This window comes from Juglans regia, chromosome 14 (genome assembly GCF_001411555.2).
Source record: "Juglans regia cultivar Chandler chromosome 14, Walnut 2.0, whole genome shotgun sequence".
In the NCBI taxonomy this organism is placed as follows: Eukaryota; Viridiplantae; Streptophyta; class Magnoliopsida; order Fagales; family Juglandaceae; genus Juglans; species Juglans regia.
This window is the reverse complement of record NC_049914.1, coordinates 4,028,044-4,053,952: the sequence shown is the minus strand read 5'-3', so window position 1 is coordinate 4,053,952 and position 25,909 is coordinate 4,028,044. Positions and strand designations below refer to the sequence as shown.

The following is a 25,909-nucleotide window of genomic DNA, read 5'->3' as shown; positions in this document are numbered from 1 at the left end:
AGCTATTGAAGTCCTTCGTTCAGGCGCAAATGTGTTACATTCTCCCGAAGAGATCGAAGATCATAAAATGCAGTACTACGAGGATCTCCTAGCTGAAAAAGTAGAATGGCACCCCAAACTTGACGGTTTAATTTTTGACCAGCTAGATTCAGATGTAGCAAGTTGGTTGGAGAGGCCGCTTGTTAAAGAGGAGGTGTATCTAGTGGTGAGAGGTATGTGCAAAGATAAGGCCCCAGGCTTGAATGATTTTTCTATGGCTTTCTTTCAAGAGTGTTGGGATATAGTGAAGGAGGAAGTGATGCAGATTTTTCATACTTTTCATTATAATCTTAAGTTTGAGCAGTCATTAAACGCTACTTTCATTGCTCTCATCCCAAAGATAGTTGGTGCCCATGATTTAAAAGACTTCCAGCCTATTGGCTTGGTAGGTGGGATGTACAAAATCATATCAAAGGTGTTAGTTAATCGTATGAGTTTGGTGTTGGACAAACTCATTTTCAAACCTCAAAATACTTTCGTTTGGGGTCGGCAAATTTTGGATTCAGTTTTGATAGCAAATGGGTATTTGGATAGCCGGTTAAGAGAAGACATTTTGGAAGTCCTTTGCAAGCTAGACATGGAAAAGGCTTATGACCATGTGTGTTGAGACTTGCTACTTTATATGCTTAGAAGATGTGGCTTTGGGGACAGGTAGTGCGAATAGATTAAAAATTGTGTTTTGACCGCTCAGTTTTCGGTTTTGGTTAATGGAAAATCTTGTGGTTTTTTTTAGACTAGAGGGGTTTGCGACAAGGGGATCCGCTATCACCTTTCCTCTTTGTTTTAGTAATGGAGACATTGAGTCGCATGGTGGAGGCTGCCGTAAGGGGGGATTTCTTGCTGGTTTTTCGGTGGGCAACAACAATAATGGTGTCAGTTCCATTTCTCAGTAATTCACGGATGATACGCTCATCTTTTGTGATGCTGTTAGTGAGCAGATTCAAGCTCTAAGGGCTGTTTTGTTGTGCTTTGAAGCTGTTTCGGGACTCAAGGTGAACTTGGGGAAGTCGGAGTTGGTACCGGTGGGGTATGTGAGTAATATTACTTCTCTAGCAGAGTTGTTGGGCTGTACAATTGCTTCCCTTCCTATGAAATATCTTGGACTTCCCTTGGGGGCGTCATTCAAAACAAAGAGTATTTGGGATGGGGTGATAGAGAAGATTGAGAGAAGATTATCGGGATGGAAGCGACTTTATCTGTCAAAAGGGGGGAGATTAACATTTATCAAAAGCACCATTTCCAACCTTCCCACTTACTATCTTTCTCTTTTCCCACTACCGATGGGTGTGGCAAACCAAATAGAAAAGCTGTTTAGAGCTTTCTTATGGGGTGGCATGGGGGAGGAAATTAAATTTTACCTTGTAAGTTGGCAAAGGGTGAGTTGTTCAATTGCGAATGGTGGATTAGGGGTGCAAAATTTGAGCATTTTAAACAAGGCACTCTTAGGAAAGTGGTTGTGGAGGTATCGAATGGAAGGGAACTCGTTGTGGAGAGAGGTTATTGATCACAAGTATGGTAGTGCATGGGGGGGATGGTGTTCTAAGGAGGGTAGGGTGTCTTATGGATTAAGCCTATGTAAATTTATTAGAAAGGGGTGGAACACTTTTGAAAAACATATCAAGTTTGAGGTGGGTGATGGAGCAAGAACCTGCTTTTGGTTCGATGCTTGGAGTGGGGAGAGCCCTCTTTCCACTGTTTTTCCAATTGTATTTAACTTGGCTGGAAATCAGCAAGCTGCAGTTTCAGAATTGTTGTGTCATGCCAATGGGACGGTAACTTGGAATGTCACTTTTACTAGAAATGCTCAAGATTGGGAACTTGATGAGATGGCAGATTTTTAAAGCTACTTGTATTCAACAAAGTTATGAGGAAATAGGGGTGACCGAATGTTGTGGATTCACACGGGGAGAAAAAAGTTTACTGTTAAATCCTTTTACAAGATTTGACAGTCCAACAGCCCACATTCTTTCCGTGGAAGAGCATTTGAAAGGTTTTAATGCCGTCTAAGGCTGCGTTTTTTATTGGACAGCTGCACTTAGGAAGATTTTGACGGTTGATAATTTAAGAAAGCGAGGTATGGTGGTCATTGAGTGGTGCTATATGTGTAAAATGAATGGAGAATCGATAGATCATTTGCTTTTACATTGTGAGGTGGCTGGGGAGTTATGAGATTGTATCCTTAATAGAGCCTAGCTGAGTTGGGTAATGCCTAAGAGTGTGGTGGAACTGCTAGCGTGCTGGAACAGGAAGCATAATAGCGCTCAACTGGCAGCAGTGTGGCGAATGATACCTTTGTGCTTAATGTTCTGTCTATGGTCGGAAAGGAATGATAGGTGTTTTAACAACAAGGAGCGTGTAGTGGGGGAAATCCTGAATTTTTTTGTATTCTCTCTTTAAAATTGGTTTTCTGCTATTGTATTGAAGGGTGGGAATGTGGGAATGTCCATGAGTTTCTATCTTCTTTTCAGCTCACTAGAATGTAATTAGGTGTCTCACTTTGTATACTTCCTGTGTACTTGGGCATTGCCTAGTTTCATTCTATTCAATAAAGATTCTTACTTATCAAAAAAAAAATTACCAACAAGAGAGGGAGGCCTTGCGGAAGCTGTAGTAGATTTCAAATTTGATTGTAATTGTGGTGGGTGGCGTTATAATATGGAACAGCCTGTACAAAGGCTACATGGGGTGGGGTTAGGGAAACACATAAAGGAGAGGATGGAGGATTTTTTTCAACTCGTAGAAGACTTGAGGTGGAGATGGCTCTAGGACTAGAGTTTGGCATGATTTATGCCGAGGTGACAGGCCCTCATGGAAGCTTTCCCATATGCATACAGTTTTGCATGTCTGCACGAGGCCTAAGCAGCTGAGCTATTAATGTTCTCCAGTAGCTCACCTCAGTGGAATGATAATTTTTTCTTAGCGGCTCACAACTAGTAGGTTCAAAATTCTTCGATCTCTTGTACTCTAGAAGATTAGGTTTTGGAGGTGCAGATGATATTTTCTGGGTCCATCCTAAGGAAGTTCACCATTCAACCTTTTTACAAGGTCTTTATACCTTGGGATGGTAACCCCTTCCTTTGGACAAGTATTTGGCGGACTAAGGTGCCTCTAAGGGCATGTTTTGATGCACGGACAGTCTCCTTGGGAAAATCCTCAAAACGTGATCTCATTGTGACAAACTAGTGTTGCATGTGTAAGAGTGGGGAATCAATACACCGCCTTTTACTCCATCGTCAGATTGGCGTGCCTTTCAGGGTGACTTTTGCGGAGTTGGCTTGGGTTGACTAGAAGGATGGTAGAACTCTTTGAAAACAGAAGAGTTATATGGAAACTCAGATATGCAATAGTTTGGAAGATGGTCTCTAACTGCTTAGCCCTAACTAGATTCCTTCTCTTGTATACTACCTGTGTACTTGGGATTTTGTATTAATAAAATTTCTATGATTACCTATAAAAAAAAAAAAAAAACTGCTTAGCTTGGTGTATTTGGAGGTAAAGGAACTAGAAAAATTTTGAGGATCGCAAGCAGACAATAACGGAGCTTAAAACCTTCTTTTTCAAATACTTTGTTCCATTGGATAGCTTATATAGATTTTAATGGACTGAATTTCATGATTTTGTTGTATCATTTTATATTTCTAGTTAGTTAGGTGTTGTATGCTACTTATAAAAATAAAAAAAAAGGTGTTGTATGCTCCTTACATACTCGGGCTATGCCTTTCAAGTTTATTAATAAGAATTTCAGTCACTTGTAACTAAGACTAACAAGTAAAACCCCGGGTTAACCTCAACAGTTCCGTCACTATATTATGTAACGAAAAATTTAAACAATTTCACTACAATATTATTGTCCAAAATAAATAGCGAAGATATGAGTTTGGAAGACTATACATTTTCTGATTGACTTGTTGAGGCCATAAATGCATTCCATTTTTTTTTAAATATGTTAGCTGGAAATCAACTCTGGAAACACTACTGCCCACTACCATGGAACCACTATAGACTTAAGAATTTAATCAAATCCCACCATGAGGTATACTCTTTGCCTTGATGCTACCTAGAATCAATGTTGGTAATGTCATTTTAGGTCATTCCAATTTAGGAAGGATGTGTCAAAAGGGGTTGGCACATTGCCAGGAGTAATACTTTCTAGGCAGTAAAATAAGTTTTGCAATGATCAAACAGGAAATATCCAAGTACACAAGTAATACAAATCGGATACACCTAGGACCAGAGAATGTAAAGAGATCAAAAGATCAAGCTAAAGAAACACATATCTACCACTCAATTACCACAACATGTCTCTTTTGTACGTTTGCCCAGGAAAGGATCTTCCCTAGAGCAGCCATCCAAACCAAGAAAGCCACTCTCAAGGTGGCCTTACATAAATAAACTTCCATGGAAAAATAATACTATGGAAAAGGATCAATCTATTATAGAAAACTTATAACTTCAAACACTCATTTCCAAGATCTGGTCAATGCATTTTGTCTTTCCCATCTTGTATCAAATCGAGCTAAATACAACCTAACCTTCAATGAGTTAAAAAGGTCCATCTCCTAGTCTTGTGCCACTCTGATAAAGTTCACTTCCCATTGAGGAGAAACATGAAACCTGAAAATTATTTTTGATAAGTTGAAACCTGGAAATTATTATGCCACCAATGCATCATTATGCCAATAGATCAGAAGAGCCCTTTTAATAGAATCTCCAACAAACGTACATGATTTCCTTGTATCTTTAGACACTCATGCATAGGTGTTGCTCTTATATATGTCCCGTGTACTTGGCTTCGCCTATTTTAATAAAATTCTTATTTACTGATCAAAAAAATCATTTGATCTCCACACCACACATCACACCAAAACTCTTATCTTAGATCCATTGCCCACCTCATATCTGGTATGTCTGAAAAATCCCACCAAGCCCCTTCAAAAATCTTTCCATAGACCAACCCCATGCCAAACCATACTTTATCTTGTTCGAGAACACATTTTTCTCTCCTCTGCTCCAGTGCTTGGTGTAGACAGATAAGAAAAACTTCTAACAAATATCCTTCTGATTGGGATGTACAATAATTTTAAACACCACTTGTTCAATAATAATGACACCTGAAAACCTTTACAGGTTGGAGGTTTGGCAATTATTTTTTCTTTCCTCATAAGGAAGGAGTCACAATTATAAGCTTGGGCGTGTTACAAATGCAGAGAGAAGAAAGAACCAAGAATCATAGTTGACAAAATGCTATCAATCATCATCAGTATTTAAACTAATATGGTAATCCAAGCAGCAAAATGAAGTTGCAGCTTTGCAAACTAAAGTTGGAAATATCCTTACAAATAGCCTACAACTGCTAGATGGACGCAAAATTTATAAATGAAAGTTTGAACACTAGAATAAAGAAAGTTTTAGTTGCATTATTTGTGTGGTTATCTATTAAAATATTTACATGATACTTATTAAAAAAAAATATTTACATGATTCTTACTACCAAGAAAGTTTATAGCACATTCATTAACGTTATTTCAATTTAATATGTAAAACAAAAAGAGATTGTACAAGCTTGTCATGTCGCAATAAAGACTCACAAGGTACACTCAAAATTTATCATCACCTACTTCCAGTATACTGGGGAAGTAATTAACTTAGCTTCTTTTTTTTATTGGTCAAGTAATTAATCTTAGCCAATAGGTATTTCTATTCAAAAGGAACAATATCCGCTGCCTTATAGATCTTTTCTTTTATAAGTAATAAGAGATTACCTTATAGATCTTGTGATAGAAAACTTCAAGCAATCTAATTTCTGCATTGGGATGAGACAACTCCACCTGTTCCAAGTAAAGGCACAATATTAGGTGCTGCTTTTAATAATAGGTAAAGGCACAATCATAGGTGACGCTTTTTATTGGTGCATAGCAACATTAGGATATAGTTCACGACAATCATAGATTAAAGAGAAAATGTTCTAATTGGGATGTTAAATGCATGCCACAGTAATTTATACTGCACAGTTCCAATAATAATTGAAACAGACATCTAGTTTTAAAAAACAAAGTTGCAAGGTTACCTTCGTCTTTAGATCATTAATAACATCTCCCACGGTACTCTGTTTTGGTAATCTAATAGTATGAATTACTACCTGACAACAGAACACCAGTAGTTCATTAAAGTCAGTCAGTTCAATACTAAACATGATACAATCAAAGAATAGCTGATTGAGAGAATTGGCTGATATCTGCACTTACTTCATCCTTGGTAGCATGATGAAAAGCAACTTTCAAAGTTTTTAGGCCTTGCAATTCTGGCAGAGGGATATCCAATACTTCATAATAGAGAATATCAGAAGTCTAAGAAAAAAGAAAGCATACTTTTATCAGCCACTGGGACATACCGGGTACCAAATATATGAAGGTAACAAGACCAAAATAGAGTAACACCCATGATATAAATTACCTGATTGTAATGGACCAGCATGTCAGATAGATGTTCCACTCCTCGGTACTTAATAGGTTGCGGTTTAGGTTGCTGGGAATAACAGTTATGAGATGTGAGTCTGATTTTGGATGGATCATCCAAGCCAAGATGCTGAGCTACTCTTTCCACGACATCATCATAGTTATTAAGTTTTGACCTAGAAAATTCCAGAGAAAGAGAACGTAAGCTATACACAATATAAGTTAATCAAATTGATTCCCCCCAACAGAGAGAAACTGCAGAGAAAGTTCTCTGTATAGGACTAACTTACAACTCAAGACAGAATTCATCCTCCTTGGGTTTCTCCAGAGATCGAAAGCGAACAACCTATGCATCAATATTTATAAAGTCAGTCAGTTTTAATCAATCAATAGAAATCAGAAAAAGTAAAAATAAATATGCCAGCACTTCACTATTTTATCTACTTAAAGCATTCCACTAGTAATGATACGTGAACTTGGAACACATTTTGCAGAATCAATTTAATTCACAGTACAGTATCTCAGTATTGTTGCAGTGGATAGACCATCATGGAATACGAACTTGATGATCAATATAAAAATGACCATAGAAGATTTATTAAACTGGTACAACAGAACAGTAACAATTTTGGCAATCCAAGTTGTCCAAAAGGCTTAGCCCCCAGCGATCATGAAAGCAATCCTACAATTCGACAAAAAATTTGAGAAGCAATTTAAGATGGATAGGCCCTCCTACTGTCTAAGCAGAGTAACTTTAAGAATAAGTCACAAAACATGAGCAATGTCAATGCTTTTGCCACAGTTAATAAGCAGCCTCTAAAACTATTACATCGTTTCCTATGATTTGTTTTTTTTTATAATTAATAAGAGAATTTTATTCCTATGATTTTTAATAGGTAATACAACTCATGTACTCGCAGAAGACTAAATCCGTTACCCACCCCACACTCTTTCTATAAGACAAAGAAAGGGGGGATGCCATTTCATCCAAAGACTTAGCTAAACATGGCAGAACGCAACCACACGTGATCAAAAACAAAAAACACGCCTGATGATATAAATAGACGGTTAGGGATTTTATTGCCCAATAAAATGGGATAATCTGAACCCAACCTAATTATCAAATAGGTCTAGTATGACCTGACATTTTTCAACCCGAAACCCGACTTCATTTGACCCAACATATACCAACCTCCAATTTCATTGAGAAAAAACGCTGCCAACCTGCCTAAATCCAGCCAAAATAAACAGTGGGGAAATATGATTTGTCGAGTAACCAAACTGACCCAGTAACTAAATTGGTCAAGATCAATTCAAATGATTGATTAAAAACCACTGTATGCCAGTTTAACTGACAAATAATGATTATTGAATAGTCTTGCAGAATTCCAAACATTTTATTTGTGTAATAACCCCCCCCCATATGATGTGTAAGGGTAGATGGTATATGGGATCTCACATTGCTTGGGAAGAAGAAGTTCTTGCTCTTTATAATGTTCCAATGGAGCTCCAATTGTATCATTGACTAGTCATTTTGGAGTATAGGCCATGGGATTTGAGTCTTCCATTGGGGTGTTACAATTTGCCATTATATATTATTTGGGCTCATTTAAGGTAAATTTTAACTAGAGTCTAGACTGCTCTATCTATAAAATGAGGGTCCGTCTATCAAGACCACTAACCCACAGTTATGCAAAAGCTCAACAAGTATAAAAACATGGAGATCCTGATCTCCACATTCAGGATTCATCTAGACCTGACGATTATGCACATATTCCAAAAACAAAGGAACATTTGGATAACGAGTTTGATCGCTGCTTCCAACTTGAGAAAATTTCTGAAAGCAAATGATGTCTCCGTCTTCAAGCTGAAAAAAGAAAATGAAACTAAAAATAAGACGATAGAGAAAATCAGGTGGTAATTTGCTACAGAGGACAACTGTAGAGCAAAGGCAATGAACAAAAAAAGTATTCAACCACAACTCACACCTCGCAATGAAAAATATTTGCAACAAGTCATCTATGATATATACCTGACTTGCACGAAAACTGGCCTTCTTGTCAATGCGTTCACACATAATATTGGGTTCAAACTTTATTTCCTGAATATCAAAGACGAAGCTTAAGCTAACAGCTGGCGGAAGAGAATAAACCATACACAGTAAGCAGTTGAGAAAGCTAGAAAACAGCTGAACAACAGACAGAACTTATACAGCTTACCTCATATAATACAATTTCTTCATCAGAACTAAAGCCAGCCATTTCATTTAGTTTTGTCAATATTTCTGCCGGCTTTCCACTACCCTTCACAAACAGCCTCCCGACATATCTGCCATCATAGAAGAAAAGCATGAGTTGCGTGACTACCAATGAGGAGGGAAGAAAGAGAGAAATTACCGGAGCTCCTCTTTCCAAGGGTCATAAAGTTTGAAGAATAGCAGAATATCTTCTTTAGTCTTTTCAGAAGGAAGAACAGGCTTCAAATCCTGAATGACGATACAAATTGGTAACAGCACAGAACAAACAAAGAATTTATCAAAGAAAAACAGCATAGCACAAAACAGAGTACAACCAACAATGCAGCGGTGATAACTCTCGTCGATAGGATATACAGCATTACCTGCCCAAGTTCTACTTCTAGAAACAGCTTTAGCTCTGCATTATTTGCCTTATTAGAAACTTCTCTCAACTGTCCAACCTACAATGCAGAAAAGTGTCATACCACAGATTTGCAAGCCAACAACAAGCTAAGACAACCATGAACATTTCTTAGGAAGCAAAAGCATTATATCACATGTACAAACTACCTCAAATCACAATATCCCAAAATCTGCAAGCAAAATTATAGCAAATTTCATGGCATGTTATTTCACGTCTTAACCTATGCTCAATCATGGTGTCACAATTTCATGTGTTGATACACTTTATCACGTGGTAACTGGTACAACTTCAAATATCTCCATCATTCTTAACTGGTACAATCAACAATGTTCTTCCTCAATTCATTAGACATCTCCTGGGTCCTCAAGATGTTAATTAAAAAAAAAAAAAAAAAATCCCAGTATGCCCACATCACTTGAGCACTTAAAAGTTAAAAGAGGGGTTCCAGTTTGACAACTTTCCCACTTTCATCTGCTTTGATGCATCTGAGGCACATCCCAATTTTTGGAACAGAGCAAGAGGTCAAACAATGATGAATATACAAACGACCACAACTTCGAGAACATTACTTAGTGTACTGTGACACATGAAAAACTAAACAAGTACGTACAGATTGTGCTTCCTCCTGAGGTGTCAGTGGTCGATTTGGCCGGTAGGTATGGTTTTGGCGCTTTGCCCAAAACCAGAAACGTTGACATTGCACTGGTATACCAAACTCCTTGGCAACTTCTTCCTGAGAAAAATGTAATATTTATTACTATATAAAAGAATATCTTATCGCAGTCAACTGTGAATATTTTTATATAAGAAAACTGTTAAGCATAAAGATCATCCAGAGTAACTGCTAAATAATAATTGTTGACCTCAATTAAAAATCCAAAATAACCATCAGCAACCATAATATGTATTAAAGGTAAAAGTTCATTTACAAATTAGAAGAGAACAACTGCTTTTAAAAAGGAAACAAAAAATGTTACTATCCATATTCTAGCCAGTGCAGCATTTACTAGAGATAAAGTAACTGCCAATAAAACTATTCAGGGCAGACAATTAGAGATACTGGGAGAGCAGAATACTCCATTCAGCCCCAAGGTGGAGAGAAAAAAGAATTTGGTAGAGAAAAAGGACTGTCAATGGAACTGTCCATGTGATTATCACAATTACGTCCAGCATCAAATTTATAAGGATTTCAGTTGGAATGTCACTCTTACATGCTTTATTCTGAAGACTGATATTCTAATATACATAGATGATATATCTACACAGTTCACACTTCTTTTTTTGCTGAGTGCAGAGTTCACACTCTTTCTAAACCAAATAATAAAATAAACCATACCCACGATTGACTGAATCCCCAACATCTTGAAAGAAGAGACAACGAAAGGCTAGCTAAGCTATTAGTAAATTTTTACTTCAAACATATGGAATAACAAAAATTAGTGGAACATACTCACCCACTTCTATATATAAACATTCCATGATTAGCTTAAATATGATCCCAAGCTCCATTGGAGTCAATGAAAACACTTCATAGTCCACAACTGAGCTGGCACAGCTCTATCTATTCAAATATATATTTTATCATGCAATAATTTTTTTTAAATTATCTCTCCGTACGAAGACCCGTGAGTGAACAATGAGCCGAGAGAAAACCAATACCCACCTATCCCGCCGCCACCCCACACCCACCATCGACCGGCGAGTGACACCACACCGCCGTCACAGACAAGGTCAACAGGCCCCGACATCCTCGCTGTGGGCCATCTGGCATCGGTCCTCACCGGCAAACTAGCTCTTTCGATTTTCTTCATTCTCGGAAGTGTCAAATTGTTGCCGTCATCTTCAACACCGCCACAGACCTGAACGACAGACTCAGGCGACTCAGTTATGGGGCTTCCGATGTTATCCTTCTCCGGCGACTGGGAGTTTTGCTGCGTTTTTGCTCTTTTGACGGACTGTTTTCGATAGACTGTTTCGACGGACTCCGGCGACCACATTGTGGGCCTCCGGCGACTCTGTTTTCTCCGTTAACTCAGGTTAGGGGCTTACGTTCCTCTTTCGTGCTCCTGCAACTAAAGTCGTAGGTTTGATGTTAGTATGGGTCAGATGGTGCGCTTTTGGGTGGAATCGAAGGTTTTCGAGCTTTTCCCACAAACATGGAGGTCTTCCTTAAAAATCGTGGAGAGGAGTAAAAGGGTTTGGAGATTTGTAGTGATGGGTTGTAGTGGTTTAGAATGGCTGATGGCTACGGTGGAAGCAGTAGTACAGGCAGAGAGAAATTTGGATTTCACAAAACACTTGCTTGAAGGAAACAAAACATTCATGGCTCAACAATGCTCCAATGAGCATGGTAGGTTTCTAACGGTCACTGAATATGGTGGAGGAGGCCAGCGGAGTGTTGTAGTCATTCCCGAAGGGTATGAAGGTCTGGGTTGGGAGAAATTTGCTACGGAATTACGCAAAGCTGCGGATATGCTTTTTGCTGATGGGTCAAAGAAGGAAAACCAAAAGAAAAATGAGAACATCAACTTGGAGGTGAATCATAAAGACCCAAGTACATCCACGGTGGCGAGGTGATCATATGCGGTAGCTCTGAAGACCGGTCATGCTTCGGGGGTTCATAGTAAGGGGATTGATGGAATTGGTTTGCAGATCACGCCACAGAACCATCTTATCGCGATGCATAATTCCTTAAAGGAGATGGGTTTAACCAACTTGTCGCGATGCATAATTCCTTAAAGGAGATGGAAACCCAACTTGTCGAATTGAAAGCAGCGATAGCTTTTTTGTCTACAAAAATAGACCTGCTTTCAGCTGGAGGCAATAGGGTTGAATCCTTTAAACTCATATAAAGGAAAACGGAAAATCGGATTCCGTCATGTTCCTATACCCAGATCCAAAAGAGTATGGCGGGTCAAAAGGAAGTATGGGTTATTTGAAGTGGGTTCTACGTCGGGTATCTGCGTAGAGACATCTGCAATGGAATGTCATTCGCCTCAGGTGACTTCTATACTTTGAAGAGACTATGGCTCCCTCGTCGGAGTTGAAGGAAAATGGTCTCAGACCATTGGTGAAGGGACCCACTGAAGTTGCACATGAAGGGTCACCAGAGGTAAAGGGACTTGATGTCATACCATTGGAGAGAACCAATGGAGTTGCTGAGGAGGTACGGGATTTGAATATGGATTTGGCGTAGGTGCAATTGGATACTGTCTGGGGATATTGTGGCTCCCCTGGTCTCTCTTCCTCCAATAGCGGATTAGATTATGTCTAAAGTTAATGAGATTCAGCAGTTCATGGGAATTTCACATAGAGGACCAATTTAAAGAACTAATTACAGCGATCGAGGCCAGCCACGCGCTTGAAACCAAATCAAATTTCAAGAAAAGCAGGGAATTACGTCTTGTTTCGGGAATCAACTACGACGCTAAGGGTGGTAGCTCATTTAGAGGGAAGTCTAAAGGGAGGGCATTGTGAAGACGGGAAAACAAGGGGTTGGGGTGAGGTTTTTGGATAGAGTTTTAGTTCTACGGAAAGCAAGGGGTTGGGGTCAGGCTTGGTGTATTTTGAGTTGTTTTTCAAGGGCTTTTTGGGCTATTAGGGGCTTTCTACTATGAGCAAGATGTTCTCTTGTATACATTCAGTATACTTGGTTACTCCTTTATATATATATATATATATATATATAATATTTTTACTTATCAAAAAATATATATTTTATATAAGGTAAAACAACAACCCCTAGGAGTTGGCTCAAGTGGTAAGTCTTGGTCTTAGTGGTATGCACCTTCTAGGTATAAGGTTCAAACCCTTACAAAAAATTCCTTGCCAAGGGCCTATACACCCCTGGGATTAGTTGGGACTTTGTTCCTGGAAACCCAGTGCCAATAAAAAATATATATATATAAGAAAATATAAGGTAAAATAACAAATCACATAGTACCTTGAAGAGGTTAAAGGGCAACTGCTTTTGAATACGAAAACTTTGAACTTTTTCATGATCCACAAGGTCAAAATATACATCCCTTCCAATCTGTTCAAGTAGGTCCTCATTCCGTGCAACCTACAGGCAACAATGGAACTGATGAATGCTGTATAGACATTTAAGCAACAAGAACAGAGAGAGATAAGCACCACACACACACACACAAGAGATTTCAAAGCTGAAACCTTTATGATAGTATAAAGATGTGCCTCTGCTTTTTCCTTTCTCTTTTGCTCCTTTTCTTCTTGTTCTTTTTTCAACCTTATCTGGAATGTATGGTCAAAGCAGAAATTACTTTGTTACGAACGAAGTGCAAAAATTTTCAAGTTGATGATGAGATATTAAAAATCTTACCCTGAGGTGTTCTGCAATGTCCTTCTCATCCACATTGCAAATTATCTTGTCTTTGTCACTTTCACGTATATAAACAAGCATATATGCATTTGAATATTTAGTGAATTTAAATGGAGAGTTGTTGAATCCAGGATTTGCCGGTGGCAACTGTTGCATGTAGCAGAGAACAAGAAGGCATCAATTAACTATCAATAAAAACTAACATACTAAGAAATTAAACAGAACCAATACGCAGATAGATGTTACCTCTTCCTCACCCCCATACTGCTCCTCTAACGCCCTCTTTACATCTTCTTTTGTCACTCTTTCATCATCAAACTTAAGCCTAAAGACAACAAATCACGGCATATTGATATACAACGGCATGAGAAAAACATCAAGGTATTGATTAAATCAGGGATGAATACCACAGAAAACAAAAGCTACTTGAGTATATGTACAGGAAACTAAGAAAATTATAAATTAGCTATAAAAGGATTCTTTCAGGAAAGAGTGAAGAAACACCAAAGTAGAATGAGATAAGTTTCTGATTAGTCGTAAAACCTACTGAGCTCAGAAAGGATTAAAGCTTCATATACTTGCTAGCCTTCAGAGAAGATTAACAAGCATAACAGCATATACACATGCATTGCAAAATTATAATGATCTAGCAGTACAAATACTGAGAGCAGCAAAAACATTTGTCAACATTATGCATTACCACTGATCAGATAGGGTGGGCCTGATAAAAGCATAGTAGTGTCCACCATGCACCCCGCCACTGTGAACCAAAACACTACAAACAAAACAGTGGATAGTTATTACAATTTGCAAATGCATTGAATTAATAGTAAAAAAAAAAAATGACAATAGGGTCATCAACGTACTCTATCCCATTCTAACAGTAAAATTTACGTTATACTTAAGAAGAGACTATATCTTTTTTTTTTATTGGTAATCAAGGTATTTTATTCATAAGAGTGCTTAGAGACTATATCTAAGCAAACAATGATAGGGGTTGACCACTAGACACAAGAATATATATATATATAGATGTATGTACGTATGTATATATGGCACTCCACAGTAATGGGTTATTAAAGAAAGATAGCGGTCACCAAAACATGCTAGATTTTTTTTATATCAGTAAACTGCCAGCCACCAAAACATGCTATATTATCAACATCATAATTTAATTATGCAGATAGGTCTACTACAACAAAGAAAAATAGACATGTCTCCACTCCCTTTTATTCATATAACAAATGTTTAAATAGAGTTAGCTAATAGGCATAGCTAATAACCCAATAAACGTACCAGGTGGAGCAAATAAAGGCATGTTTGGACACTATGAGAATTCTCAAAACTTCTCATGATTTCATTCACAAACATCCCTCAAAATACAAAATACTTTTCAATTTCAAATTTTCAACTTTTCAACTTTTTTATCTAATCATTACCTAATCATTATTCAAACACAAAAATCAATACAACTTTTACAAATTTCAAAACAAAAATTATATTAAAAAATTATATTCAAATAATTTCTTAACTTTATAATAATATTTCTTAACGTTAAAAAGCATTTTCTTGCCCACAACTTTCCTGTGGTTGAGTTTCTTCGTCTCTCTTATCTCCTCTCACGTCTCTTCGTCTTCATATTCCCAGCTCTTCTTTCCCAATGAAATATTTGGGCCTTCCGTTGGGAGCAACTTTTAAGAATAGATCTTATATGGGATAGGGTGGTGGAGAAAATAGAGAATAGGTTGGCTGGCTGGAAACGGGTGTATTTGTCAAAAGGGGGCCGCCTCACTCTTATCAAGAGTACTCTCACTAATCTCTCCACTTATTTTTTATCTTTGTTTCCTATGCCTGTAGGGGTGATGAACAGAATAGAGAAACTCTTTAGGGCATTCTTATGGGGAGGCATGGGAGAGGAAAAAAAATTTCATCTGGTGAGTTGGAAGACTGTATGTGGCTCAGTTGTGAATGGGGGGTTGGGTGTGTGTAACTTGAGAACTTTTAATAAAGCTTTATTAGGAAAATGGCTTTGGAGATATCATTTGAAGGGGGGATCATTGTGAAAGGATATTATTGATGCTAGTATGGCATTGGGTTGGGTGGTTGGTGCTCTAATGAAGAGAGAGGGGGTACGGTGTGGGATTATGGAAGTATATAACGAAGGGGTGGCCATGTTTTGCAAATCAAATTCGTTTTGTAGTTGGTGAGGGCAATCGAATCAGATTTTGGTGGTACGTGTGGTGTGGAGATCAGGCATTGGAAATGGTCTTTCCGGCTCTATACCATCTTGCAACTAATAGGGAGGCCTCAGTGGCGGACGTGCGGTTATTTTCTCATGGTACGCACCAGTGGAATATTCTTTTAAATAGGGATTTCCATGATTGGGAATTTGTTTCAGCTTATTATATTCCACGGAGACTCCTATGGCACAGCGAGATAGCTTGAAGTGGAGGTCTAATAATCACAAGATATGTACAATTAAGGCGTATTATAGCATCTTGACAATACTCCGTTCCCATGGAAGAATATTTGGAGATCTCGAGTGCCTTCTAAAGTAGCTTTTTTTGTTTGGAATACTGCTCTTGGAAAGATATTGACCACGGATAATTTGAGAAAGAGAGGTTGTGTATTAGTGGATTGATGCTACATGTGTAAGAATAATAGAGGATCTGTGGACCATCTCTTATTACACTGTGAGGTATCAAGGGCGTTGTGGGATGAGATCTTTCAAAGGGTTGATGTTGCTTGGGTTATGCCTATGAGGGTGTGGTGGATTTGTTGGGTTCTTGGACAAAGTTGCAAGGCAGTCCACAAGTGGCAGCAGTGTGAAAGATGATTCCGTTGTACATTATGTCGTATATTTGGACGAAAATGAATGTACGTTGCTTTGAAGATAAGGAACGCACAATGACCGAGTTGAAGATTTTTTTCTCCACACTCTAATGTGTTGGTTTTCCATTATTGTATTGCATGGGGACAATATTCAAGATTTCTTGTCGTTAATTTATCGTTTTTAAGATGTATTTAGGAGTACTTATGTATACTTCCTGTGTACAAGGGTTATATCTATTTCATTCATATATATAATATCTATCTTTTACTGATATAAAAAAATATATTCCCGGCGCTTCTCGCCAGGAATAATCCATAATCTTACCAATTTCTTTCTCTTTGTTTCTTTCATTTTTTTCAAGTTAATATCTTTTTATTGGGGTTTGGAGATATTTCTTAGCAAGGTGATGATGGAGTGTAGACTATGGGTAGAAGCAAAGCCGTTTGTTTTTCTCAAGAAAGGTGGCAATCTTTTCTGTATTTGGGAGGGCATTTCAGTATTACTCGGTTTCCTAGTGATCGAGTGGGGGATTCTCACATCACTCATGCAATGACTGTCTTTTCAAATCTCATTTTTTAGTTGGATCTTATCGATTTACCAATGGCAAGTGGGGATTATACGTGGTCCAATGGGAGGGCATGGTCTAGGCCAGACAGATTTTTGGAGTTGGCTTCTTGGGAAGCTTATTTTCCTTATTTGTGTCAGAAGAGGCCACTGAGGATTTGTTCTAATCATTATCCCCTTATGTTGGATTGTGCGGGCATTATTGGAGGACGTAGGTACTTCAAATTTGAAAACATGCGTCTAGAGGATGAGGGCTTTGTGGATAGGGTGAGGATTTGATGGTCTTTGTACATTTTTCTGATACTCCGATTTTTTTTTGCCGGAAAACTAAACTTTAAAATAAGACTTGAAGAAATGGATTGTGGTTTTTGGGAATGTGGAAAATCAAAGGAAGAATCTTTTGGAACAGCTACAGTTGTTGGAGAATAGGGAGTTGTTGGGGGGAAATTTCAGGTAAGGAAAAGGAGAGAAAAAAAGGGATGGTTTCTGATTTAGAGAAGATCGCTCTCGTGGAGGAAATTTCTTGGAAGCAAAAGTCCCGGGCTCTTTGGTTGAAGGAAGACGACAAGTGTACCAAGTTTTTCCACCAAATGGAGAATTATCATCGAATAAATAATGCTATTGAGGTTCTTCATGATGGTTACAGCATTCTTTCAGATCATTTGGTTATTAAGGAGCATATTGTGAATTTTTATGAGAAGCTTTTTCGGGAAGAATACTCTTGGAGACCTAAGTTAGATGGAGATGGACTGGTGTTTGAGTCCATTGATCAATTGAGTGTGAAGTGGCAGGAGAGAGCTTTTGAAGAAGAGAAAGTACTTGATGTGGTTAAAGGAATGGCAAGGGATAAAGCTCCAGGCCCGGATGGTTCTTCTATGACTTTTTTTCAAGCTTGTTAGGATATTGTGCGAGAAGATGTTATGAAGGTTTTTCTTGAATTTCATTCATTTATGAAATTTGAGAAAAGTCTTAATACTACATTTATTGCACTTATTCCTAAAAAGGTGGGGGCTGTGGAAATGAGGGATTTTCAGCCTATAGTTTGGTCAATGGGGTGTATAAGATCATTTCAAAGGTGTTAGCTAACCGCATGAGTGTGGTGATGGAAAAGATTATCTTGAAATCTCAGAATGCATTTGTGAGGGAAAGACAAATTCTTGATTCAATTTTAATAGCTAATGAATGTTTGGAAAGTAGAATTAGATTGGGTGAGGCTGGTATCCTAGTTAAATTGGACATGGAAAAGGCATATAATCATATTAACTAGGAGTTTCTCTTATACTTACTTGGGAGATATGGTTTCGGAGAGAAGTGGTATTTGTGGATGAAGTACTATATTTCGACAGTTAGATTCTCTATTTTGGTGGATGGCACCCTGATTGGTTTTTTTAATAGTTTTTGTGGCTTGAGACAAGGGGATCCTTTTGTCTCATTTTCTTTTTGTCCTAGTTATGGATCCTTTGAGTAGAATGATTGAAGCGGCGGTTGATGGGAGATTCTTGTCGGGATTTTTGGTGGTAGATGAGTCTCGGGGCAGCATAAAAGTCTCACACCTTTTTGCATACGACACTTTATTTTTTTGCGAGACCAATTAGGATCATCTTTGTTCTTTGAGTGCCCTTTTGCTATGCTTTGAAGCTGTTTCTGGACTTAGAATTAACAAGTCTGAAATTGTTCCAGTGGGCTCTCTTCTGAATATTTTGGATTTGGCTAACATCTTAGGGTGTAAGGTATCTTCTTTATCTATGACATATCTTGGTCTTACTTTGGGCGCTCCTCATAAATCTTTAATGATTTGGGATGGTGTAATTGAGAGGAGGTTAGCTGGTTGAAAAAAGCTATATTTATCTAAAGGGGGAAGAATTACTTTGATAAGGAGTATGTTATCTAATATTCCTACGTATTTCCTTTCACTTTTCCCTTTGCTGGCAGAGGTGACAAATAGGATTAAGAGGATCTTTCGGAATTTTCTGTGGGGAGATAATGGGGAGGAAAGAAAGTTTCACTTGGTTAGTTGGAAGAAGGTTTGTTCATCGGTTTCTTGTGGATGGGGGTGTGAAATTTGAGGCTCTTTAACAAATTTCTTCTTGGAAAATGGCTTTTTGGAGGTATCATCTTGACAAGGATGTGTTATGGAGAAATATTGTTGATGTTAAATATCGTAGGATGTAAGGGAGTTGGTATTCTAACGAAGTTAAAGGAGCTTATGGGGTGGGGTTGTGGAAGTCTATCCAGATGGGTTGGAGGGAATTTGCCAATCATATTAAATACAAAACAAGGAGATCTAAGGTGTCAATAAATACCCCTGGAAATGCATTTGGAGATCTAAGGTGACTAGTAAGGTGGCATTTTTCTGCTGGTTGGTGTCTCTTGGAAAAATTTTGACCATAGATAATTTGAGAAAGCGTGGGTTGTTTGTCGCAGATTGGTGCTTTATGTGTAAGAAAGATGGTGAATTTGTTGACCATTTATTTCTTCATAGTGAGGTGGCTACTTTGTGAGATGAGATTTTTGGTAAGACGGGTATTGCTTGGGTGCTACCTAAGCAAGTGGTGGATCTTTTTGCATGTTGACAAGGTTTTAAGGGGAGTGTGATACCCCATATGATATGGATAAGGGTACGTGGTGTATCGAATCCCACATTACTTGGGAAGGAGAAGTTCTTGCTATTTATAAGGTTCTAATGGGGCTTCAATTGTATCATTGACTAGTCCTTTTGGAGTATAGGCTATGTGGTTTGAGCCTTCCATTGGGGAGTTACAAATGGTATCAGAGCCTATCCCAACCAGAAATGTGGGACTTGAGTCATGCCACCTACAATGGACAGGCTCGACGAGGACGTCGGGAATTTAAGGGGGGTAGATTGTGATATCCCATATGATATGGATAAGAGTAGGTGGTGTATGGGATCTCACATTGCTTGGGAAGGAGAAGTTCTTGCTCTTTATGAGGTTCCAATGGAGCTCCAATTGTATCATTGACTAGTCCTTTTCGAGTATAGGCCATGTGGTTTGGGCTTTCCATTGAGATGTTATAGGGAGACATCGTATTGTTGCCGTATGGAAGATTATCTCTTCGTGTATGATGTGGTGGTGCCTATGGTTAGAAAGGAATGGACAGTGCTTTGAAGATAGAGAACACTCGATGGGTGAGCTTAGGGAGTTTTTTTTTTTTTTTTTTTTTTAATAATTAATAAGAATTTTATACCATGAAAATGCATAGCCCAAGTATACAAGAAGTAGATGGGCTAAGGCTAACGTAATGAATGGTGATGATGTGTTGGAGTTATTCTAGTTTTTTTTATCTTTTCAGTCGATGTATGTAGGTATTTCCTCTTGTATACTTATTGTATACTTGGGCTATGCATTTTCATGGTAATAAAATTCTTATTAATTATCAAAAAAATATATATCTTATGCGGGAGTTTTTCTTTAGTACTTTGTGTATGCGGGCAAAGGCTCTTGTATTGAATAAAGATATCTTCATGATTTCCTTTTAGCCTTTTCTAGTTCCTAGCTTGTATTTAGGTGTTTTCTTTTGTATACTTCATGTGTACTTAGGCTATGCCTATTTACTTGGCAATAAAAATTCTCTTATTACTTATCAAAAACACTTTATAATATTTTTATTCAACTTTTTCCCTCTCATTTTCCAAAATGCAATAAAACATCTTCACTAAAACCATTTCACTACTATTCACAAAATTATGAGATACTCCAAGTGTCCAAGCATGCCCTAAATCATACCAGCAACTCACATGTTTTAAGCACCAGGTGGATATTTCAATCTAAGCATTAAATACTGGATGAAGTCCTCCATCTAACTGCCAATCAATACTACGATCATATTCAAAAGTCCAAATTTTAAAGCAATGCCCTTTTTAGCCTTCTGCTTGAAGAATGCTTGAAATAAACATTATTGATAAGCGGAATGGTTTTATAAGGAGTGTGGTTTAAATAAATATGCCTTCATTACTGTACTTTTAGAAACTAAAATTTCAAACTAGATGAGTTAAAATGAAAATTCACAAATTCTTATCGTGTACATGTGCTATACAATCAGAATTTGTCGTGTCTCTATCCATGCTCTGTAGTGAACTATTTTCATGCCTAAAGTAGTGTCCCACTCACTATTCACAATTATCCACATACATGATGCAGTACATCCAGCCTATGTTCCAAATAGATCACATGCAACGGTAAAATTTCTATGTTGGATCTATGAAACTTTGGAGAAAAGTTTTCAAATAAAGCAAATATTTTATCCAATAAATGTAATGGCATACGTCACAATCCAAAGAATTGAGATTATTAATACCTGTGAAGAGTGTAAAGGTTGCGCACACTGCTGTCTGCATCAGGCGATAGGTATTTTCCATTCTCTCTATCCAGATCAAGTTGCAAGGGAAATTCATACCGGTCATTTATCTGTTAGCAATCAGTGGAAGAGGTGATTACAGTTACAGGAGTTTGAAGGTAAATCAACATAACCATATGTTGAAAATCTAAAACAATATGACAAAATGAAAGATGCAAAGCATGCATAGAAATTTTGTGAATACCATAACAGCCAAGAAAAAGGATCCACTCCACTACTCACTTTTACCATGGTATCGCGCATAAAATCATACTCAAACCGTTTTAGCTGAAGTTGAAGGACAGGCGGAAAATCAATGAACAGAACACCTTTCCTAGCATCCTGAAAGATCGAAAGTGCAAAAATTTCTTTCAAAACCATCCTCAGGAAATAATCATTCAAGCAAAATCACCTCTTGATTAGGCAATCCAATTAAAAAGGAACAAATGGCAGCTGCATTTAGAGGAATCCAATCTTACACAAAGAAAACAGTGGTAAGAGGACAAATTACCTGGCCTACACTTCGACTACCAATAAGGGGACAAGATGAAGATTTGTTAAGGACGTAAATCCTCAGGAAATAACAAGGTAATATTTAAAACAAACGAAGTCCACCCATCTAAGAGGAATTTACCTGTAAACCATATTGTTCAGCATGATACTTATTATCACCCTCAAGACGTTCCACTTCCACATACTTGTCAAAAGAAGCATATACATCCCGACAGCCTTTTACATCAAGCTGAAGATCTACAAATACCAAAAGGATCCATAAGCCCATTAAGTCTATCTCTGATCATATAGCAATTCACTATAACCTTAGATATGTACCATAGAATGATTCTTTTCTAGTTGACTTATAGTCCACATTGATGCACTCAATATAATTCATATGGTGCCCTTCAAATAACTGCTGTATTGTACCCTCCACAACAGTTCCCTGTGTCAATAAGACAAATTCAATTTAAATCACCTGCGAACGTATAAGGTGCAGAGTTAAACACGCTAAAACCTCTATGTACCTTCATTTTGTCTTCAAGCTTCTCACAAAGAACCCTGTTAAGTTCTTGCACATCGTGCTGCATGAATGAATCATACGTGTCCCAACCAAAAGACTTTGTCAACTCTTTTGTTGCTACGCTGGTGTCACTGTACTGGAGCTTGTAAAATAAACTTTGCAGAGCCAGTGGGATGCTTCCAGACGGCATATCATTCTCAGTAGTTGGCATATGATACACAGCCTGAAACCGACAAACGTAGAAATTAAGTATCTTTGTAGATTACAAGCAATAAGACAAGGTACAAAGAGCAACAATGCTAACCTTTCTGAAGTAAGGAATATGGTAGAGTGTCTGAAGAAGAGAATTCATGTAGCATGTAGCTCCTTGGTTTTTAAGTCCAACAAAACCAGTTTCCTTTTTTGAGTCATGTGACCAGTAATCAACAACCCTACGTACAGCAACATCGGCTTCAACTATGCATGTATCGCTTACGAGATAACCTCTACCAGGGTCATACAATTCACCAAGAGGCATGAACGAAGTGAAACCCCAATCACTCTCACGTGCATTGAACTGGTGCTGTGTTTCTGCAAGGTGCAAAAGGATATTAATTATCACTACATACAAAGGTAAAAGGCACAACCCTACCCCATGAGGGGGAGGACAATTAAAAACCTAGGCAAACTCAGCCATTGAAGCACAAAAATAGAAAAACCTACATGCAAATATGTGAGACTGTTTATATTTCCACTAATCCAAAAATATTTTATTCATATTTTTTAATAAAATCTACGACAACCTATAAAACAATTTCCACTTTCTTGTCAACAGCTCCTCCCTTTATCTCTTGGTATGTGTCATGAGCAGTCAGGTTGGCACAACAGTTCAGCTGTTCTACCTCTACACTGAATTATACAGTTCTATGCACAAAATTATACAGTTCTATGCATTCACATTTTAGATTTCTGCTGCTGTAAGCACAGCAGCGCCCAAAGTGCTTTAGCCATATGTGTGTAACTACATCTCAGTCACCAAAAATTAACATATATAATTAACCAAAGACATTCCATAACAAATGCAAAGTTTCATCCACCTAAAACTTGGACAGTCCCCCCCCGCGGGCAGGTCTCCCTCCTCTTTCTTTTATTGGATTGGTACAGCAACCCATGTCATTCAACGCAGCACTCCTTTTCATCACAAGCAAACTAAGCACTATCATTTGTCCAAGCCATTCTAAATGTCCCACTATTCCGGTTCAAGTATTTTTTATGCACAAACCTTGTTGTGAGATGCACTGCTTTAGTTTTTTTTTTTTTATGAGATAGATAAATATTTTATTAATGATGAAAGAGGATCTACCCCAGTATACAGGAAGTATACAAGAGATCCACTTAACAATTTTTTTTTATAAGTAAGAAAATTTATTGATCCTCATAATTAGGCATAGCCCAAGTACACAGGTAGTATAGAAGAGAAAAATACCTAATTACAGCCTACAAACAAAAAAAGAAGCATATGTCATTAACATTAGCCCCCTCTAATACAATAGCCTTAGCTCAAAGTAACAAAGATTGGAAAAATAAGTCTCTAATCCCCCCAATGAACGTCCTCTATTTTCAAAACATCGTCCATTCCTCTCATTCCATATACACCATACAAGAAAGAGGCACCATCTTCCAAACATCCACTAATTGTTGATTTCCCCTTATTCCACTCCAACAAGCCAAAAAATACACCACCCTCTTAGGCATCACCCAAGCAATGTCCAGCCTTCCAAAGATTTCATCCAATAGAGCCTTTGCCACATCACAAAGGATAAGAAGATGGTCCGTCGAGTCACCATTCCTTTTGCACATAAAGCACCAATCCATTATGAAAAAACCACACTTCCTCAACTTGTCTATGGTCAGAATTTTCCCATGAGAGGCCAGCCAACCAAAAAAAAAACAACTTTGAGAGGCACTTTGCTCTTCCAAATGCGCTTCCAAGGGTAAACAGTAGAAAAATGGGTAGACATAGCATTATATAAGGATCTAACTGAGAAATTCTTGTTCCCGGAATGAATCCACAGCAGTTTCTCCTCCACACCACACTCCAAATTCAATGCATGCAAGGTGCTGTAGAAATTAGAAATATCTCCCACTTCCCAATCTTGAACTGCTCCGAATAATGACACATTCCACTTAACAATCAAAAGAAAAAGTTCTACAAAATCCTAGAAGTTAGAAAATAGAACGAGCAACACCATGTTAAGCCATTATCCAATGATACACAATGCTAATGAAACACTTCAGCTCCAACACCGATTTTTTGCAGTCCTCAAACCTTAACTGTTTTCTCTCTCCATAGACACCATAATACACACAATGAGATCATCTTGCGCAAAGGTGCACAATAATATTTTCCAAACTATCATTTTCAACATGTTAGAAGCTCCACCACCTCGGAAGGCATCACCCAACTAATCCCAAAAGGTCAAAGCTCATGTTCCATAGGATGCTAGCAACCTCACAAGGTAAAGAAGGTGGTCCACCATTTCACCACATTTCCTGCACATGCCACAATGATTAACCACATAACGCCCTATTTCCTCATGCTGTTCAGATTAAGAATTTTTGCTAATGCCGGTGTCCATGTAAACAAAGCCACTCTAGGGGAGCCTTATTTCTCCAAATAGTTTCCAAGGGAAAAAAAAAAGAAAAGAAAAAAATCCCTTGACATGATTACATAGCATGTTGTAGTATGATTTTACTTCAAACATGCCTCTCCTAGATGGGCTCCAAACCATTTCATCCCACCCTACATAATTACAATCGGTCAAAGAAGGATGAAAAGAGATCCACCTCCAATTACTAGCCCCTTGTTAAAGGTAACATCCCATTGAATAGAATCATGCAAAAAATTAGAGTGATCCGCCACATTGGTATCTGCAGTGCAAGTATTTTTTAATAAAACTGGAAATGTACTTCTCAAGGATTGGTCACCACACCACTCATCATGCCAAAAGTGAATCTTGGACCCATCACCCACAATATATCTAGTAAAAAAGAAAAGTCTTCCTAACCTCTTCTAAGGTTCTTCAAAAAACTAACTCCAAAAGCCCATTTACCTCAATTGAGCACCAACCTCCTCCTATATAACCATATTTTGTGTCTGTTAATGCCCTTCAAAGGCTCTCTTTTTCATAGGCATACCGCCAAAGCTATTATCCCAAAAGGGCTCAGTTAAAGAGAATTAAATGTCTCACCCCTAACCACCTTAGATATTATCTAACAACCTTCTTTTATAGTATGAAATGTTTTATTGAAGATAATACAGAAGAGTTAGGCATAATCGAAGTACAGGGGGGTATACAACAGATATACCTAGTGAGAGGGAGAAGAGACTAACACAAATAGGTAAACAAAACTAATTGTAAATCACCAAGATCACTGTACTTATGGTCCTTCACTTCAATGAATAAGTAGTAAACATTTTATTCTCATAAATAAAAAGATCCAAAGTACGGAAGGATTATATACACACATATCCAAGAAATTGCAATCTGACGTGCAAACAAAATTGAAACATGGATTACAATAAAGGCTTCAAGGGCATTTATCCAATTATATAGTTATGCCCCTATTTATCACCCTACTAAATGCAGATTCGTATTCTAAAGG

The 25,909-nt window shown here is 37.9% G+C and overlaps 1 protein-coding gene across 3 annotated transcripts in view; it reads right to left on the bottom strand.

The window, feature by feature from the left end:
* The window catches only part of LOC109014163 (ubiquitin carboxyl-terminal hydrolase 13-like), a 33,999-nt gene that overhangs the window by 6,432 nt on the left and 1,658 nt on the right, over positions 1 to 25,909 (bottom strand). For all 3 annotated transcript variants that reach the window (XM_035685421.1, XM_035685423.1, XM_035685422.1), the window contains exons 5-26: positions 22,569 to 22,834; positions 22,269 to 22,487; positions 22,078 to 22,186; positions 21,881 to 21,996; positions 21,490 to 21,588; positions 21,208 to 21,317; positions 14,194 to 14,268; positions 13,740 to 13,818; positions 13,494 to 13,640; positions 13,325 to 13,405; positions 13,098 to 13,217; positions 9,765 to 9,887; positions 9,114 to 9,191; positions 8,891 to 8,979; positions 8,714 to 8,822; positions 8,527 to 8,595; positions 8,251 to 8,361; positions 6,785 to 6,840; positions 6,493 to 6,670; positions 6,285 to 6,386; positions 6,107 to 6,178; positions 5,802 to 5,867 (exon numbers count right to left, since the gene is read on the bottom strand). In XM_035685421.1, the coding sequence (XP_035541314.1) occupies positions 5,802 to 5,867; positions 6,107 to 6,178; positions 6,285 to 6,386; positions 6,493 to 6,670; positions 6,785 to 6,840; positions 8,251 to 8,361; positions 8,527 to 8,595; positions 8,714 to 8,822; positions 8,891 to 8,979; positions 9,114 to 9,191; positions 9,765 to 9,887; positions 13,098 to 13,217; positions 13,325 to 13,405; positions 13,494 to 13,640; positions 13,740 to 13,818; positions 14,194 to 14,268; positions 21,208 to 21,317; positions 21,490 to 21,588; positions 21,881 to 21,996; positions 22,078 to 22,186; positions 22,269 to 22,487; positions 22,569 to 22,834 (2,474 nt within the window). The remainder of the gene's footprint in view (positions 1 to 5,801; positions 5,868 to 6,106; positions 6,179 to 6,284; positions 6,387 to 6,492; positions 6,671 to 6,784; positions 6,841 to 8,250; positions 8,362 to 8,526; positions 8,596 to 8,713; positions 8,823 to 8,890; positions 8,980 to 9,113; positions 9,192 to 9,764; positions 9,888 to 13,097; positions 13,218 to 13,324; positions 13,406 to 13,493; positions 13,641 to 13,739; positions 13,819 to 14,193; positions 14,269 to 21,207; positions 21,318 to 21,489; positions 21,589 to 21,880; positions 21,997 to 22,077; positions 22,187 to 22,268; positions 22,488 to 22,568; positions 22,835 to 25,909) is intronic.